Genomic DNA, 16,963 nt, shown 5'->3' with positions numbered 1-16,963 from the left:
TATTATTATTATTATTATTATTATTATTATTATTATTATTATATTTTTGTAAGCATTGTGTGAGAGTAAGCTCTAATTTGAGCAACCTTAAAATAAAATAAATTAAAATAAAATATAAAATTCATATGTTGCTTTAAAGTTCTGATTTTGTGAATGTATTATGCAATAGCAAATGTGGGGCTGGAGCCTATGTGTTACATGTCTTCCATTTTCAAAGTTTGAAAGTTTATGCATGATGATGTCCTCATAAATGAAGGTCAAGAGGATTAAGAGAAGAGGCTGGATAAGTGGAGATCTGCTCTAAAAGCAGATGGTCTCAAAAACAGCAATCAGAAGACTTTACTAACACTCACACCTGAAGTAGCATATACCTGCAGGAAACCCCGCACAGAGAAGTTCAATATTTTCAACATCTAGAATCAATCGTCTCAAAAGACACACAGACATCAACATCTCATAATGATATGAGGGTATCAGCCTGGAGAACTATGCGACTGGAGAATTCCTAATACCAATATAATGGTCCGTTATTGGACATTATAAATTTTCCAGCTAACTCATTCTTGGTTGCCTGCGTTTCACCCTCGTGTGCTAAGTTAGGCTCGTCAGTTGGGACTTAGCACACCACCCAAGATGCAAGGCTAGTGCATACCGTGGAGGCCACTGCACTGGCTACTTGAAGCCACCAGCAGTGCCAATGCACTATGAGAGCTATGTCTCATTTTCAAAAATTGATGCCTGCCTGGCCATCAAATGATGTAGATGTTGATTCCCATAGGGAACTTAAAATATTTGTTCCGAATGAGTAAATTTATAATACCAATATAATGGTCCGTTATTGGACATTATAAATTTTCCAGCTAACTCATTCTTGGTTGCCTGCGTTTCGCCCTCGTGTGCTAAGTTAGGCTCGTCAGTTGGGACTTAGCACACCACCCAAGACGCAAGGCTAGTGCATACCGTGCAGGCCACTGCACTGGCTACTTGAAGCCACCAGCAGTGCCAATGCACTATGAGAGCTATGTCTCATTTTCAAAAATTGATGCCTGCCTGGCCATCAAATGATGTAGATGTTGATTCCCATAGGGAACCTAAAATATTTGTTCCGAATGAGTAAATTTATAATACCAATATAATGGTCCGTTATTGGACATTATAAATTTTCCAGCTAACTCATTCTTGGTTGCCTGCGTTTCGCCCTCGTGTGCTAAGTTCCTGTCAGAACAAAGGATAAAGGCCCTAAAATAGCAATAAAACCAGCCACATTATGCAGTGCAGAATATTGACCTGCAAAGAAGCAACATGTGGGTAAGCTATGTGCTGCCGAGATGAGCCGGTGGACAAAGTGAGAAGTGACAACATTTGTGGGAGTTTCAAAGTCAGATCCATTTCTGACAAACTTTTCAAGAGTAGGCTAAGATTGTACAACATGTATGAGAATTCCAGATGATCATATTAATTGGACAGTAATGGAAATCAGAACTTAACCAAAAGCCTGTTGAAAATCTCATCAAACTTGGAAATGTTTTATGGGAGAAATTGGTGAATTCAGACTAGAATGACAATCTCATTTGAAGTGGGATCAAGCACACAGAATGACAATTTAGCAAGAATATTTGAGTGCTAGAATGTGAGAGGGAGCTAACTCACACAGACATGGAACTGAGATACTTCAAGTTTTGAGTTTATCTTTTTTGCATGAAATTGAGCACATAACAGTCACTTTTTTGGTTCATAAACAATGATTTATAATCCAAAAAATATAGGAAAATTAAAATTGTCTTCTTATATCCATTATTTATCTGAAACTATCAGATCCATATTGCCAAATTTGAAAAAATGAAATTTAAAAACTGGGCTACTTTTACAACAGTCCAATTTTCATCAATTACTTGTTTCAAAACACAGTTTGATTCAGATTTACTTTAACATGATTTTCTTGTTGCATTTTAGACACACTGACACTAAGCCTTCTGTATCAAAACCATTACTTACTTTCAGCCATCTGGATCCTCCTCCTCCTCCTCCTCCTCCTTATTGTTTGCACCTTGAGTGTCTGGTTGAATAGCATGGTACACGAAATGATGGTTTTCAGGGATGTAAGAGAGCAGGGATATAAAATCCTTGTGTTTTGCAGCAGCCTGCCAACAGGATACAAGCACTCCACATTTTGTAAGCATGAATGAGCTGTAATGAGTTTGAAATCTATTGATGTACTGTGTTTCCGAGGTTGTCCAGTACTTTTGTTCAAAATCTCAACTTTCTCCCAAACAGCCATTTTCTAGATGTCTTACTTCTACTAGACATGGAATCATGGGCCAATGACTTAGATGTTAGGCCCTTTTAAACACCAAGCAGCAGCAACATGGAATCATCTTCACCATCAGCCGCGATGTCAACACTAAAACATGAGACTGAAAGCGTATGTGCTATTGGCTACCACTAACTGACATAATGTTACCGCTTGGCTTAGCTCCCTCTCACATGGCAATATTATGAATCAGAAATATTCCAAAATCTTTCTTTTGTACCGTGGGAGAGTAAAGTGGATAATAATTATTCATATATTGTGGGATAATAAGTATATTATAATAATATCCAAATATGTCAATATCTCATTTTTTAATAATTTGTGTGTTAGCTCCCTCTCGCATTCTAGTACACATTAAGACCATTAAGAACTCCAACTCCATTTAATTATGCTGTAAGCAGCCAGCAACCAAGCTGACCATCTCCTGGTCTCCATTGAGCTGTTGAACTGATGATTAGAAGAAATACTGTATATTTAACCCAGCACTTGAGCTTTATTTACACTAGTAGTCTTGAACTTATATTGAAACTATTTCATTTCACACAGCAACTATGGAAATCTGGTCACAGGTTATCAGATACAATTTATTTATTTATTTATTTATTTATTTATTTATTTATTTATTTATTTATTTATTTATTTATTTATTTCATGAGCCATGATACTTAGAAGCCCTTCAATTATTATCTGAATCAATCAATCAGTCACTCCTGATCTGCATTTAGGGCAGATTCCCTAAGTGTTCTTTTCCTAGCCTTTTCTTAAATGATTGCAAAGAAATTGGAAATTTATTGAACATGTCCATTTATAAATTATTCCAATCCCTAACTCCCCTTCCTGTAAACAAATATTTGCCCCAATTTGTTCTCTTGAATTCCAACTTTATCTTCTTATTGTGATCTTTTTTCACTTTTAAAAACACCACTCAAACTTATCATAGGTTATAATTTTTATTTCTGTGTTGACATATAACTAATATAATAGTTTGAGGGATGTTCCACCATTCAACACAATGTAAAATATTTTAAATTTATCAAGCAAAGACCGGTTTTGACTCCCTTGGAGTCATCATTTCTTATAGATAATTAAATCAATGGGAATCTGATAACAGTCATCATGGGGATTGCCTACATACATCTCAATAGGTTGCCAAAAAAATCATGACAAAATTATACACACAATGGTGATTGTCTAAATACATATCAATAGGTTGTCCTAAAACATAATGACAAATTATGTACACAATCACATGAAACACTTGCCTCTTTAAGAAAGATTTTGGGTCTGGGTTAAAAATATTATCGTGTGTTTGTAGAACATGGAACAGACTTGTCAGTCTTGTTACAATCAACTTGAAAACATGTGAACCAGTTCAAATAAAACATAATGAAAAATTATATACATATTGACATGAAATGCTTGGCACTTTAAGAAAGTTCTTGGTTCTGGTTTAAAAATACTGCCGTGTGTTTGTGGAACATGGAACAGACCTGTTGGTCTTGTTTCAATCTACTAGAAAACATATGAACTAGTTGAAATGTACATATTGACATGAAACGTACATATTGACATGAAATACTTGGCACTTTAAGAAAGTTCTTGGTTCTGGTTTAAAAATACTGCCGTGTGTTTGTGGAACATGGAACAGACCTGTTGGTCTTGTTTCAATCTACTAGAAAACATATGAACTAGTTGAAATGTACATATTGACATGAAACGTACATATTGACATGAAATACTTGGCACTTTAAGAAAGTTCTTGGTTCTGGTTTAAAAACATTGCTGTGTGTTTGTGGAACACGGAACAGACCTGTTGGTCTTGTTTCAGTCTACTCGAAAATATATGAACTAGTTGAAATATACACATTGACATGAAATGCACACAATGACATAAAAACACTTGCCACTTTAAGAAAGTTCTTGGATATGAGTTAAAAATACTGTCTTGTGTTTGTAGAACAATGAACAGACTTGTCGGTCTTGCCACAATCAGCTTGAAAACATGTAAACCAGTTGAGACAAAACCTAATGACAAATTTTACACACAATCAGATGAAATGCTTGGTACTTTAAGAAGTTCTTGAATCTGGGTTAAAAATACTGCCATGTGTTTGTAGAACACAGAACAGACTTGTTGGTCTTGTTTCAGTCAACTTGAAAATATATGAACTAGTTGAAATATACTCATTGATATGAAACGCTTGGTACTTTAAGAAAGTTCTTGGATCTGGGTTAAAATTATTGCTGTGTGTTTGTAGAATACAGAACAGACTTGTTGGTATTGTTTCAGTCAACTTGAAAATATATGAAATATTTGAAATAAACACATTTGACAATGAAACATGACAAATATAGAAACTGCTTTGCTCTAGTTCTCGTAATCTTGCAGTGCTTTTGTATAGTATGGAACAAACTTCTTGGTCTTGTGGAGAGCTGATGTTATGAATAATTGGTAGATTTAAATTGGCTGAGGGGTTGGGGAAACATCCTTCATTATGGAACATCTGCTTTTGAAGTTGAAACTGTCGTCTACCAATTCTACATCAACAACAATAGTAGACGATCTACCAATTCTACATCAACAACAATAGTAAACGATAGTTTCAACTTCAAAAGCAGATGTTCCATAATGAAGGATGTTCCCCCAACCCCTCAGCCAATTTAAATCTACCAATTATTTGTAACATCAGCTCTCCATAAGACCAACAAGTTTGTTCCATACTATACAAAAGCACTGCAAGACTATGTGAACTAGAGCAAAGCAATTTCTATATTTGTCATATGTTTCATTGTCAAACGTATTTATTTTTAATACAGTATTTCATATATTTTCAAGTTGATTGAAACAAGACTGTCAAGTCTGTTCCGTGTTCTACAAACACATGGCAATAATTTTAACTCAGATCCAAGAACTTTCTTAACATACCAAGTGATTCATGTCAGTGAGTATATTTCAACTAGTTCATATACTTTCAAGTAGATTGAAACAAGACCAACAAGTCTGTTCTGTGTTCTACATACACTTGACTTATGACTTATTTCCTGTATCTCCTAAGTGGAGCATAGGGCATTAATGAACTTCCGCCACCGGACTTTGTTCTGCGCCATCATTCTGATCTCTGTCCAGGTCTTCCCTCCTTTCTCCATCCCTTCTGCTATTACACTCCTCCTCCATGTGTTTCTTGGTCTGCCTCTTCTCCTGCTACCTTGTGGGTTCCATTCCAGGGCTTGTCTTGCTATGTTGTCTTTATCTCGCCGTAATGTATGCCTGATCCACTTCCATTTCCTACGACGCATCTCAATATCAATGGGTGTTTGATGTTTTTTTTTTCCACAGTTCTTCATTAGAGATTACTTGTGGCCACCATATCCTCAGGATATTCCTCAAACTTCTGTTCACAAATGTTTGAAGTCTGCTAATCAGTTGTTTGTTAGTCTTCCATGTTTCACACCCATAGAGCAGTACTGACTTGACATTTGTATTGAAGATGCGTAGTTTGGTATAGGTGTTAAGTTCCTTAGATTTCCAGATTGGTCTCAGCATTGCAAATGCTCCTTTAGCCTTATTTATTCTGTTTCCTACCTCCTCTATAGTTCCTCCCTCAGGGGTGACTATACTTCCCAGGTAGCAAAACTGGTTGACTTGTTCGATCTCTTGGTTTCCTAAAACTAATAGTGCCTTGTTTTGGTTATTGTAACGCATCTCCTTGGTTTTTTTTCCATTTATCTACAATCCCACCTCTGATGCTTCGGTTTTTAAATCATTCAGCTTTGCTTCCATATCCTTAAAACTGTTGGCTAGCAAACACAAGTCATCCGCAAAGTCCAAGTCCTCCAACCTGCCTGTCAGTCCCCATTGAATTCCTCTTCGGCGATTCATTGCCTTCTTCATCATAAGATCCAGCACCATCAGAAATAGTATTGGTGACAGCAAACATCCTTGCTTAACCCCTGTGTTTACTGGGATGGGCTCAGACAACATCCCCTGATGTAAAACTTGGCATGTGTAGTTCTCATACATTTGTTCTACAAACACACGGCAGTATTTTAAAACCAGAACCAAGAACTTTCTTAAAGTGGCAAGCATTTCATGTCAATGTGTATATCATTTTTAATTAGGTTTTATTTCAACTGGTTCACATGTTTTCAAGTTGATTGTAATAAGACTGACAAGTCTGTTCCATGTTCTACAAACACACGACAGTATTTTTAATCCAGATCCAAGATCTTTCTTAAAGAGCCAAGTGTTTCATGTCATTGTGTACATAATTTGTCATTATGTTTTAGGACAACCTATTGATATGTATTCAGGCAATTGCGATTGTGTGTATAATTTTGTCATGATTTTTTGTCAACCTATGAAATGTATGTAGGCAATCCCCATGATGACTGTTACGGTATCAGATTTCCATTGATTTAATTATCTATAAAAACTGATGATGACTCAAAGGGAGTCAAAACTGGTCTTCACTTAATAAATTTCAAATATTTTACATTGTGTTGAATGGTGGAACATCCCTCAAACTCTATTATTATACCACTCAAACTTATTCATCTACTAATGTCATTTCACGCTCTCTCTCCACTGATAGCTCGGAACATACCACTTAGTACAATTTACAAACTTTTTTACATATCACCTAGTCGAGCAGCTTGTCTCCTTTCTCCCAAGTCTTTCCCATCCCAAACTTTGCAAACATTGTAACGCTACTGTTTTGTCAGAAATCACCCAGAACAAATCAAACTGCTTTTCTTTTTTTGGACTTTTTCCAGATCTTGAATCAAGTATTCCTGGTGAGGGTCCCATATGCTGGAACCATACTCTAGTTGGGGCCTTATTTGAGACTTATATGCCCTCTCCTTTGCATCCTTACCAGAACTCCTAAATATTCTCATAACCATGTGTAGAGATCTGTACCCTTTATTTACAATCCCATTTATGTGATTATTACAATGAAGATCTTCCCTTATATTAACACCTAGGTACTTAACAATGATCCCCATAAGGAACTTCCACCCCACCAATGCAGTAATTAAAACTGAAAGGACTTTTCCCATTTGTGAAAGTCACAACCTGAAGACTGAGCCAAACTCCTGCACTTTAGGGTTTTTGAATTATGCTTCAATGGTCTAGATGAGTCTTGTTGAGGACAGATACTTGTTACTGACTGAAGTGATATCTTTGCAGCTTGGTACTTTTGCACACCCAATCTTGAGTGATAAAGGAGACCTCCCACCACTTGTGCAAGGGATCGTGGAACGGAACTCAAAAGCAGAAGGGCGTGCTCGTTCTCGGTGCCCAACTTTGGACCCTTCGTGGGTGAAACGTATCAAAGGTTAGTTGCACTTTTACATTAAGTATATTCAGGTTTGAGAAGTTCTTACAGCTTGCCCTGAAACTTGAGACAGTGAGTATTAAATGGATAAATCAACAACAATTGTTCCACCTAATTGATACAATATATTTTGCTTTAAGCAAATTTGTAAATGTTTTGTTTGGTTTAATCTTTAAACATCATCAGCTATAAATATGTTTAGGTGAAAATCTTAATAAGGGGTATAAAGATATGTCCTTCATATATGTCTTAAAACATTCTCTAGTACTTAAAGAACATTGAGTATATAATGAACAGTAGAGAAGGAGGGGATGGAGGAGTGTAAGGAAGGGTGAATATATCTATCCACTGATTAAAGAAGTAATGTTCCTTAAAACCTAACTATAACAATGTCTGAATGTCCATTAAAGGAGTCTTAGAATGATATTGTAACCTCAGGTTGTATAAGACATATAAAGCGTCCTCTTGTGTCACCATATCCTTTGAAAAGTTGTTGATCGTCTCACATGTGATGAGACTTGTCGTATATCACATGGATTTAAAACTCCATTGAGCAGTTCTAGTGAGGTGTTATGTAATTGATTGTACTGGTGTGGTTGTTGGTTTGCAACTTGATCTGCAACCAAGAAATGAAAATGGGAACGTGAGTGTTTGACCAGCTACTGCAAAAATAACATATGTAAGAAGTGATGTGAACTCACCCTTAATAATTGAAGTGTCCCTTTAATCTTTGCTACCTTGGAAATAGTTTCATATGCACAGCTCTGACTTCATGCCTGGTGTTGTTGATTTGTCCATTTATGTTCACATCGATGAGGACAATGAGGTTGATTGTTTGCAACAGTGAATACTTTTGTGCACACAGGTACCACGGATTTCCTGGGACTGAACCATTACAGCACAAGGCTAGTAAGTCTCAAGGAGGACATTGACCCCAAGTCAGACTGGGGAGTCTCTGTCGACATTGACCCCAACTGGCCGGCTGCCATTACTTCACATGTCAAGGTGAGACCAGGAGCATTTTTCATCTCCTTAAATACTATGAAACAAAATAGTCAAAGAACAAGACAGAGAACATGCAACAGGTGAGTGTAGAAAGAAAGCAAGGACAGTCTCCCCTGCTTCATCAGAACACTTATTCCTGGGTTTGTCCTACACATCCCACATGAAGAATGAAGATCATAAACTTGTGACATTGAAGCTGGGAAGCTTGTTGGGAGCTGAAGAAGAACTGTGATTGGTGATGACAGCAGAATATGAATAATCCTGTGAGATTCTCAATCAAAAACTCCACCATTACAATACTGATATTTTGTTTTTATTCTTCAAGTCAACATTAATAATTATCAGGACATGTTTTGTCCATTATTGTGAACATTTTCAGCCAATTTTACACAAGAAAAATTAAAAATATAACCAGGACATTATAAACACATTAAAAATTAAAATATGATTTGGATTCTGAAAGCGTCTGTAGACAGTTCGTTAAAAAAACAATATCCTTGCCTATTTTTGAGATCTTAATATTGTGATTTTAATTGATGTTTTCTTTATTTGCCTGGTTGTCATAATCATTGCATGAAATAAATTAAATCTTAAAGCCGTATTGTTGATAGTATAATCTTGTGAGATCCTCAATCAATAACTCCATCCTTCAATACTGATATTTTGTTTTTTATTCTTTAAATTACAAGATTAAGATCTTGAATATAGGCAAGGACACTGTTTTTTAAAAAGAACTGTCTATTAGTGTTGGCTAGTGTATGTGTGCTTCAAAACACTGAGCCAGCGCAATCAGCTGTCTCAATAGCTCGACACATCAACGCTTCACTGTTTTCTTTGTGTGTTGTATCATGTGAACATAAAACTCTAGTCGTTCCATGCATGGCAGCTACATTGGTGCTTCGAGACAGTGATGGTGCTTTATCTTCTTGCCTCAATAGAAATGCCTGCCTCTCACCTGGAGGACCCAGGTTCGATTCCCGGCCAGGTCAGGCATTTTTACCTGGATATGAGGGCTGGTTCCAGGTTCACTCATTCTACGATTACCTTTAATTGAGGCGCTATTTAATGGTGAGATGCCGACCCCGGTCTAGACAGCCAGGAATAATGGCCGAGAGGATTCGTCACACTGACCATGCATCACCTCGTAATCTGCAGGCGTTCGGACCAAGCAGCGGTCGCTTGGTAGGCGGAAGGCCCATCGGGGCTGTAGTTTGGTTTGGTTTGGTTTAGGGGTGTTTGTAAGATTTTAAGTATACATATTTCTTTTTTGTGATGTTTAGCCAAATTGTTCATGGTTCATTCATTCCCGGATTTTCCGTTTTCCCGTGTTGTATGTTTTTTTACGGTGGTCCCTCCAAAAATGGAGAATCGAGGTTCCACTGTAATACCATATTATTATTGCTGTGGCAGGACTTGCAACAATGCTCCACTATTGGAGTTCAGAAGGTGCAACCCTGCACTTGCAGCTCATATTGCTAATTACAGGAAAGTGAGGAGTCTCCGTAATACCGTCCCTGAGACCACCCACATTGTTCAAAATTGCTATCAGAGTGGTGGCCAATTAATGTATATATTTTTACTATGCCCTATTTTTGCATTTAAGAACTATTTATTCCAGTCTACATTTTACTCTGCTTTAGGAAAACTGGTCTATGAAAGAGAGCAAGAATGACTGCAATTGCTTTTTAGTTTATGTTACTTTATTGATGTTACTGTAGTCTCTTTTCTAACCATGAGCATCTGCTGCTTTCACAGTGTTCACAATTTAATTAATGAAGGAGAAATTGATACCATTTGATCACATTTATGCACAAATAATTAATGAAAAGTTTAGAATATGCTGACATGACAACAAACAGAAAGCGTCAAATGAATTCTTGCACATGGTAACTGAAACCTATATTTGTGTCTAAGTATGGAAACTAAATTAATTTTAAGTGAAAGCAACATCTATCCCACCTTTCTCTATGTTTAAAAGGAACCATCTCCTGTGCTCTAGGTAGTGCCATGGGGTTTACGTCGAATGCTCCAGTACGTCAAGAAGGAGTTTGGCAACCCTGAGGTGATCATCACTGAGAATGGTTACGCAGACAATGGCCAGCTCAATGATGCTGGGCGATGTAACTTCTATAAGGTTAGTAGCTCTCGGGACAAGGTAGTCCATTGAGCACTCCACGTTGTTGATGATGATCTCTGTTGACACATATGGTGTGTTTTTTTTTTCTTAACGTCAAAAACTTCACAATGGTCCGTATTGAAAAAAGATTTACATTCGAAAACAGAGGTAAGGTTATCCACCTGTTCAATACTATTTACAATGTTTTATCATTAAAATATCACACATTTTCACATGGAATAATAAAATGTGATATTTTAATGATAACACATTGTAAGTAGTATTGAACAGGTGGAGAACCTTACCTCTGGTTTTGAATACATATGGTGTGGCTCATCCAATAAACTGAAGGTTACTCTGCCATCTGTGCTTGCACACAGCAGCTGAGATAATAGATGATGATAATGATGATAATGATGATGATGATGATGATGATGATGATGATGATGATGATGATGATATGGCCTCAGTTCCATTCTGAGGTGATGTCTCCTACAAGGGGAGGCCACAACATTCGGATCACGGATTATCTTCAAACTTTGTACACTTCTACTAGTCCATAAGAACAACATAACGTGCAAGTAGTAAGGCATACTACTTACACCACCGGGGGAGTTGGCCGTGCGGTTAGGAGCACGCAGCTCTGAGCTTGCATCCGGGAGATAGTGGATTCGAATCCCACGTCGGCAGCCCTGAAGATGGTTTTCCGTGGTTTCCCATTTTCATACCAGGCAAATGCTGGGGCTGTACTTTAATTAAGGCCATGGCTGTTTCCTTCCCTCTCCTAGCCCTTTCCTATCCCGTCGTCACCATAAGACCTATCTGTGTCGGTGCGACGTAAAGCCACTAGCAAGAAAAGAAAACAACTTCATATGCGTTCTCGAGGACAATTGCAACAGGAGTTTTATGTCAAATATGTACTGGTGTGTTGTGATCATGAGCACGAGATGACGGCGGTGGAATGGTTAGCGTTCAAGCTCCATCCCTGGTTCGCTGGGTTGAGTCCCGTTCATACTTTCTTTTCCAACACTGGTCATATTCTTCCACATATATTACGATTCAAAGGTAATAACATGAACAAATATGTGCATTTGCATGAACTTTTATTGAATTTCCAATGTTATTTGGCTGTTTACTAATTTTTATCATTACAACAAAATATAAAATTTATAATTATCAACAAGTAAACAACCAAAGCAATAGGTTTTCCTGAAAATGTATGCCCATCGTGACTTTCAAAATCCCTCATACCTGACAGTGAAATTGGTTAAGATACCCAGAACTGCTTTGCACTTGGATGCTTTGACCTGCAATACATATGTAATACTAGCTGATGTACCCGTGCTTCGCTGTGGGATTCTCAGAAAGACTTTGTGGTTTTCCTAACTGAAGTCAACATAGGTCATTGCAAAAACATCAGTAGGAATGTAGTGATTAAAAGCAATGTTATCAAATATAATACTCGATCAAATGAAATCTGCACATTTTCTCACTTTTAACGAACAGTGCCGATCCAACAGTTCAAAGTCCAAGAGCTGGAATGACCAGGCTGCAGACTGCCATGAACACTCCTTTTCCATTATTCCTGTAAGTGTGCACATTGCTCATTCCAATCAGTGCCCCAGAGTAGGGATTGAATAGCTCGAATGCTATGATGAACCAGTATACCAGTAGTAACAGAAAATTTTTGAACTAGAGGAATGGCATGCTAAAGAAGGAAGTTATCTAACTCCTCATCTATTTCCTGCCAATATTCAGGCAGGCTGTTACACTCGGTACGACCGGGCGAGTTGGCCATGTGGTTAGGGGTGCGCAGCTGTGAGCTTGCATTTGGGAGATAGTGGATTCGAACCCCACTGTCGGTAGCACTGAAGATGGTATTCCGTGGTTTCCCATTTTCACACCAGGAAAATAATGGGGCTGTACCTTAATTAAGGCCAAGGCCGCTTCCTTCACACTCCTAGTCTTTTCCTATCCCATCGTCGCCATAAGACCTATCTGTGTTGGTGCGAAGTAAAAATTTTTAAAAAAATACTCAGTATGCAGCAGTAATCCTATGTATCGCAGATGAGTGGCAACAGAAGAAATGAAGCACATCACAACAAATAATGGTCAATGTAATGTTATTGTTGATCAATTTTATGAGCTTTCTATATTGTAGGCCTTCACATTTAGTTTCCTTTCGACTCTGTGATGTTAGTGCTCTTATAAAATTATTTATAGTAGACTGTAGTTCCTTATTCTCTGACTTTACATACCAGATTCATTAAATTCTGTTTACCCATTTTCTCGTGACTCGGCGCTGATATGGACTTAGTAACAAAAATCCAAAATCATGAATATCTCTGTGATCATAGCCGGTATGGTAAAATGTATAAAACATAAATGATGGAAAATTTAATACTATATAACTTATGTAGTATTTATCAATATGACCACTAATAACATACCTATTTGAGAATTTTTAGGCCTTCACCTAAACTAACATTTCACTCAGCGTGAATAAAACTACTTATGGCCTAGATTGTAGCAACTTATTCCCCCACTTTGTATACCGATTTTTATTAAACTTTCTTCAGGAGTTTTCTTGTGATGCTTGCACATACAGACAGATAGGCAGATGGACAGAAATTATGGAAAATTAAAAAGTGCATTTCCTTGTTACTGTGGATACGACCAATACAGAAATATAATCCTTTTTAAATTATGAGCAATGTACAGACCAAACACTTATTTTACATTTATATATGAAAGAATATGACCAGTGGTGGAAAAAAAAATATATGGTGAGTGGGAATCGACTCAGCGATCCAGGGATTATGGAGCTTGAATGCTAACCACTCAACTGCCGCCATCTTGTGTTCATGATCGTAATGCACTGGTAAATATTCAATGTGAAAATTTCCCTTGCGTTTTTTCCGAGAATGCCTAAGTATTACAACTTACCACTTGCACATTATGTTCTCCTAATGGACTACTAAATGTGTACGAAGTTTAAAGATAATCTGTTATCCGAAAGTCGTGGCCTGCCCTTGTTAGGCAATCTGCCTATCACTTTTGACATTCTGATTGTGCTGTTATCATGTAACAAAAACAAAATTATACTGAACGGTGTGGCACCAGAGATCTTGAGTGACATGGAGTACCCTTTAAAAGTTGACCAGCTCACTGGCTTTGAATTGACACACTGTTGTTACAGAGTTACCTAGCTGAGTTGCTCAAGGCCATCCATTGGGATGGTTGCAATGTGACCGGTTACTGTGCCTGGAGTCTCCTTGACAATTTTGAATGGTCTAAAGGCTACACGTAAGTGTTCACGGCCAGTATTTGTGGTAAATCTAAGACAGTCTCACTCATCACTCATGAAATTCTTTGTTGTCCTTCCAGGGAGAGGTACGGCTTGTATCATGTGGATTACAACCACGAGGACAGACCGCGCACAGCCAAAGACTCTGCTCGTATGTTCAGGAAGATTATATCCACGAGAACATTGGACTGACCTAATTGCAGTGATGAGATATGTTCTGAAATTTTGGACTTTTAGGTTTTAAAATGTTTACTTTACATACCTAAAATAGGCTCTATTTCAGTTAAAAAATGGTTTTAAAAATGGCATTTAGGCTATCAAAATTTTGATTGTATTTTTAAACTATTATGAGTGAAAATCTAATGATTCAAAATGTAACACAGAAGTAATATGTTTATAAGTATTTGTAATAAAATATTCTTCAAAAGTTAAATTTACAGATTTCTTAGTAAAAAAAAAAACACCCAGTTTTATTAATATTATTGTTTTTCATTGTTTGATTTGTGTCACAGTGACACAGACAGAGCTTGTGGTGACAATAGGATAGGACTTGAAAGGAAGCAACTGTGTCCATCTTTGTCTCCACTGCCTGTCATTAGAGGTGACTAAAAGTGGTCCCAGGGGATCCTAACTAGGGAGTGTAGGTTGGCAACTATTGGGGCCTTAGCTGAGCCCTGGCATTGCTTCCACTTGCTTGTGTCAGGCTCCTCACTCTCATCTACACTATATGACGTCTCATGGTCAAGTCTTGTTCTTTTCTGACCTGACGGTATTAGCTTTGCGAGGCCTAGAGAGTTTTTAATTTTCATGCCCTTTCTGACCCTCGTCTTTCTTTGGCCATTACATTGAATTTTTGAAGTGTTAGTAGAGGATGACCGAGCTCAATAGCTGCAGTCGCTTAAGTGCGGCTAGTATCCAGTATTTGGGAGATAGTAGGTTCGAACCCCACTGTCGGCAGCCCTGAAAATGGTTTTCTGTGGTTTCCCATTTTCACACCAGGCAAATGCTGGGGCTGTACCTTAATTAAGGCCACAGCCGCTTCCTTTCCGCTCCTAGCCCTTCCTTGTCCCATCGTCGCCATAAGACCTATCTGTGTCGGTGCAACATAAAGCAACTAGCAAAAAAAAAGTAGAGGATGGTTGCCCACTTGCACTTCCTGTTAATAGAAATAATCACCACTACTACCAACTGTGGGTTTCATTAAGGTACAGCCTGGTGTGGAAATGGGAGATCATGGAAAACCACCTCACGGCTGTCGAAAGCAGGGTTTGAAACCACTATCTGTATTGGAAGTTTTGTCTGAGTGGTTGGATACATACTCTACCTAACACTCTCACTATTAAAGGCACTGCTCAATTTCACTCACCTCTTTCTTGTACATGCTGCAATATTTAATTTTTCCATTCATGAACCACTGTATCTGGCAGTGAATAGAAGATGCCTTGGAGCATGATATTCTTGGCACCCTTGGACTTTTTACAAAGGCACTGTCACTAAAATCTTTTAACAGATGTATTTTTTTTTTGAACGAGATTCACATTTAAGTTTCCAACTTCTTCTCTTGACTGCAGGAGGTTGGCATAGAAACACTTCTTGCTAAGAGTACTTCTGGATTTTGGTACATCTTAAATATCTTGACCTTGTAGTTCTGCATGGCTTCCAGTATCCTCTCAATAGAGTTCTTGTTTTGCTTCCCTTCATGTTGCTCTTCTAGAAAGACTTTTGGGGTATGTTGATTTCTTGTCATACTGGCTTATTTCAGTCTCAGAGGCCAATATGTCCATTTTAATAACTGAAAATATCTTTAAATAATGAAATGTTGAAGAAATATTGCATGATCCTTCCTTAAGCAAGTTCTTTTTGTTATTCAGAAGCTTAAAATGTAAAATAGATAAAAGTAGGTTGTAATATATATATATATATATAGGCAGTTCTGGATCAAACAGAAGTAGCACTTTAAATTAAAGAAATAAATACCCAAACTGGATTAAAGCCACTTACATACCGGTATATTAATTTAACAAAACCAAGCTTTCTGCCAAACTGGTTTGGGCTTCATCAGGGAATGTGAAGGTTTTCCTCTGACAGTGAGCAATGAAATTCTTCGAAGGAACGTGGAAGCCACGATAGCAGTGGATCTTTTAGTTTTGTAGAGACCCCCCCCTGTGGTGTAACGGTTAGCATGATTAGCTGCCACCCCCGGAGGCATGGGTTTGATTCCTGGCTCTGTGACAAAATTTGAAAAGTGGTACGAGGGCTGAAACAGAGTCCACTCAGCCTCGGGAGGTCAACTGGGGTTCAATTCGCATCTCAGCCATCCTCAAAGTGGTTTCCCATGGTTTCCCACTTTTCTTTCAGAAGGAGAAGAATATCAATGAAGGACAAAAGGCATTTTTTCTTGAAATCCAAGGTCCTGTAATCATCATGGTGTATGTTCACATCCTACCAGCTATAGTTGTCTCCTGTCATTACCTGGATTTCATCCAGCTCCATGGCTAAATGGTTAGCGTGCTGGCGTTTTGTCACAAGGGTCCCGGGTTCAATTCCCGGTAGGGTCGGGAATTTTAACCATCATTGGTTAACTTCTCTGACAATAGAGCTGGATGTATGTGTCATTTTCATAATTATTTCATCCTCATCACGACGCGCAGGTTGTCTACGGGTGTCAAATCAAAAGACCTGCACCTGGCGAGCCGAACAAGTCCTCAGACACACCTGGCACTAAAAGCCATATGCCATTTCATTTACCTGGATCTCAATTTGTGTTCTTAAAATATGTCAAGCGTTGGGTTGGAAGTGCTTTGTTCCATGTTAGATGTTGCATGGGACGGTCACTTCTTGCTAAGAGTACTTCTGGATTTTGGTACATCTTGAATATCTTGACCTTG

At 37.9% G+C, this 16,963-nt stretch overlaps 1 protein-coding gene across 1 annotated transcript in view; it reads left to right on the top strand.

The window, feature by feature from the left end:
* LOC136858715 (myrosinase 1) overlaps positions 1-14,501 on the top strand; it is a 96,368-nt gene extending 81,867 nt beyond the window's left edge. The window contains exons 7-11 of the mRNA XM_067138456.2: positions 7,500-7,647; positions 8,513-8,652; positions 10,652-10,786; positions 13,968-14,074; positions 14,156-14,501. Coding sequence (XP_066994557.2) covers positions 7,500-7,647; positions 8,513-8,652; positions 10,652-10,786; positions 13,968-14,074; positions 14,156-14,267 — 642 coding nt within the window. The 3' untranslated portion in view covers positions 14,268-14,501. The remainder of the gene's footprint in view (positions 1-7,499; positions 7,648-8,512; positions 8,653-10,651; positions 10,787-13,967; positions 14,075-14,155) is intronic.
* Positions 14,502-16,963: the final 2,462 nt, after the last annotated feature.

The sequence above is a fragment of the Anabrus simplex genome, chromosome 1 (genome assembly GCF_040414725.1).
Source record: "Anabrus simplex isolate iqAnaSimp1 chromosome 1, ASM4041472v1, whole genome shotgun sequence".
Lineage (NCBI taxonomy): Eukaryota > Metazoa > Arthropoda > Insecta > Orthoptera > Tettigoniidae > Anabrus > Anabrus simplex.
The sequence above is the reverse complement of the archived record's forward strand: the minus strand, read 5'-3'. Positions and strand labels throughout refer to the sequence as shown.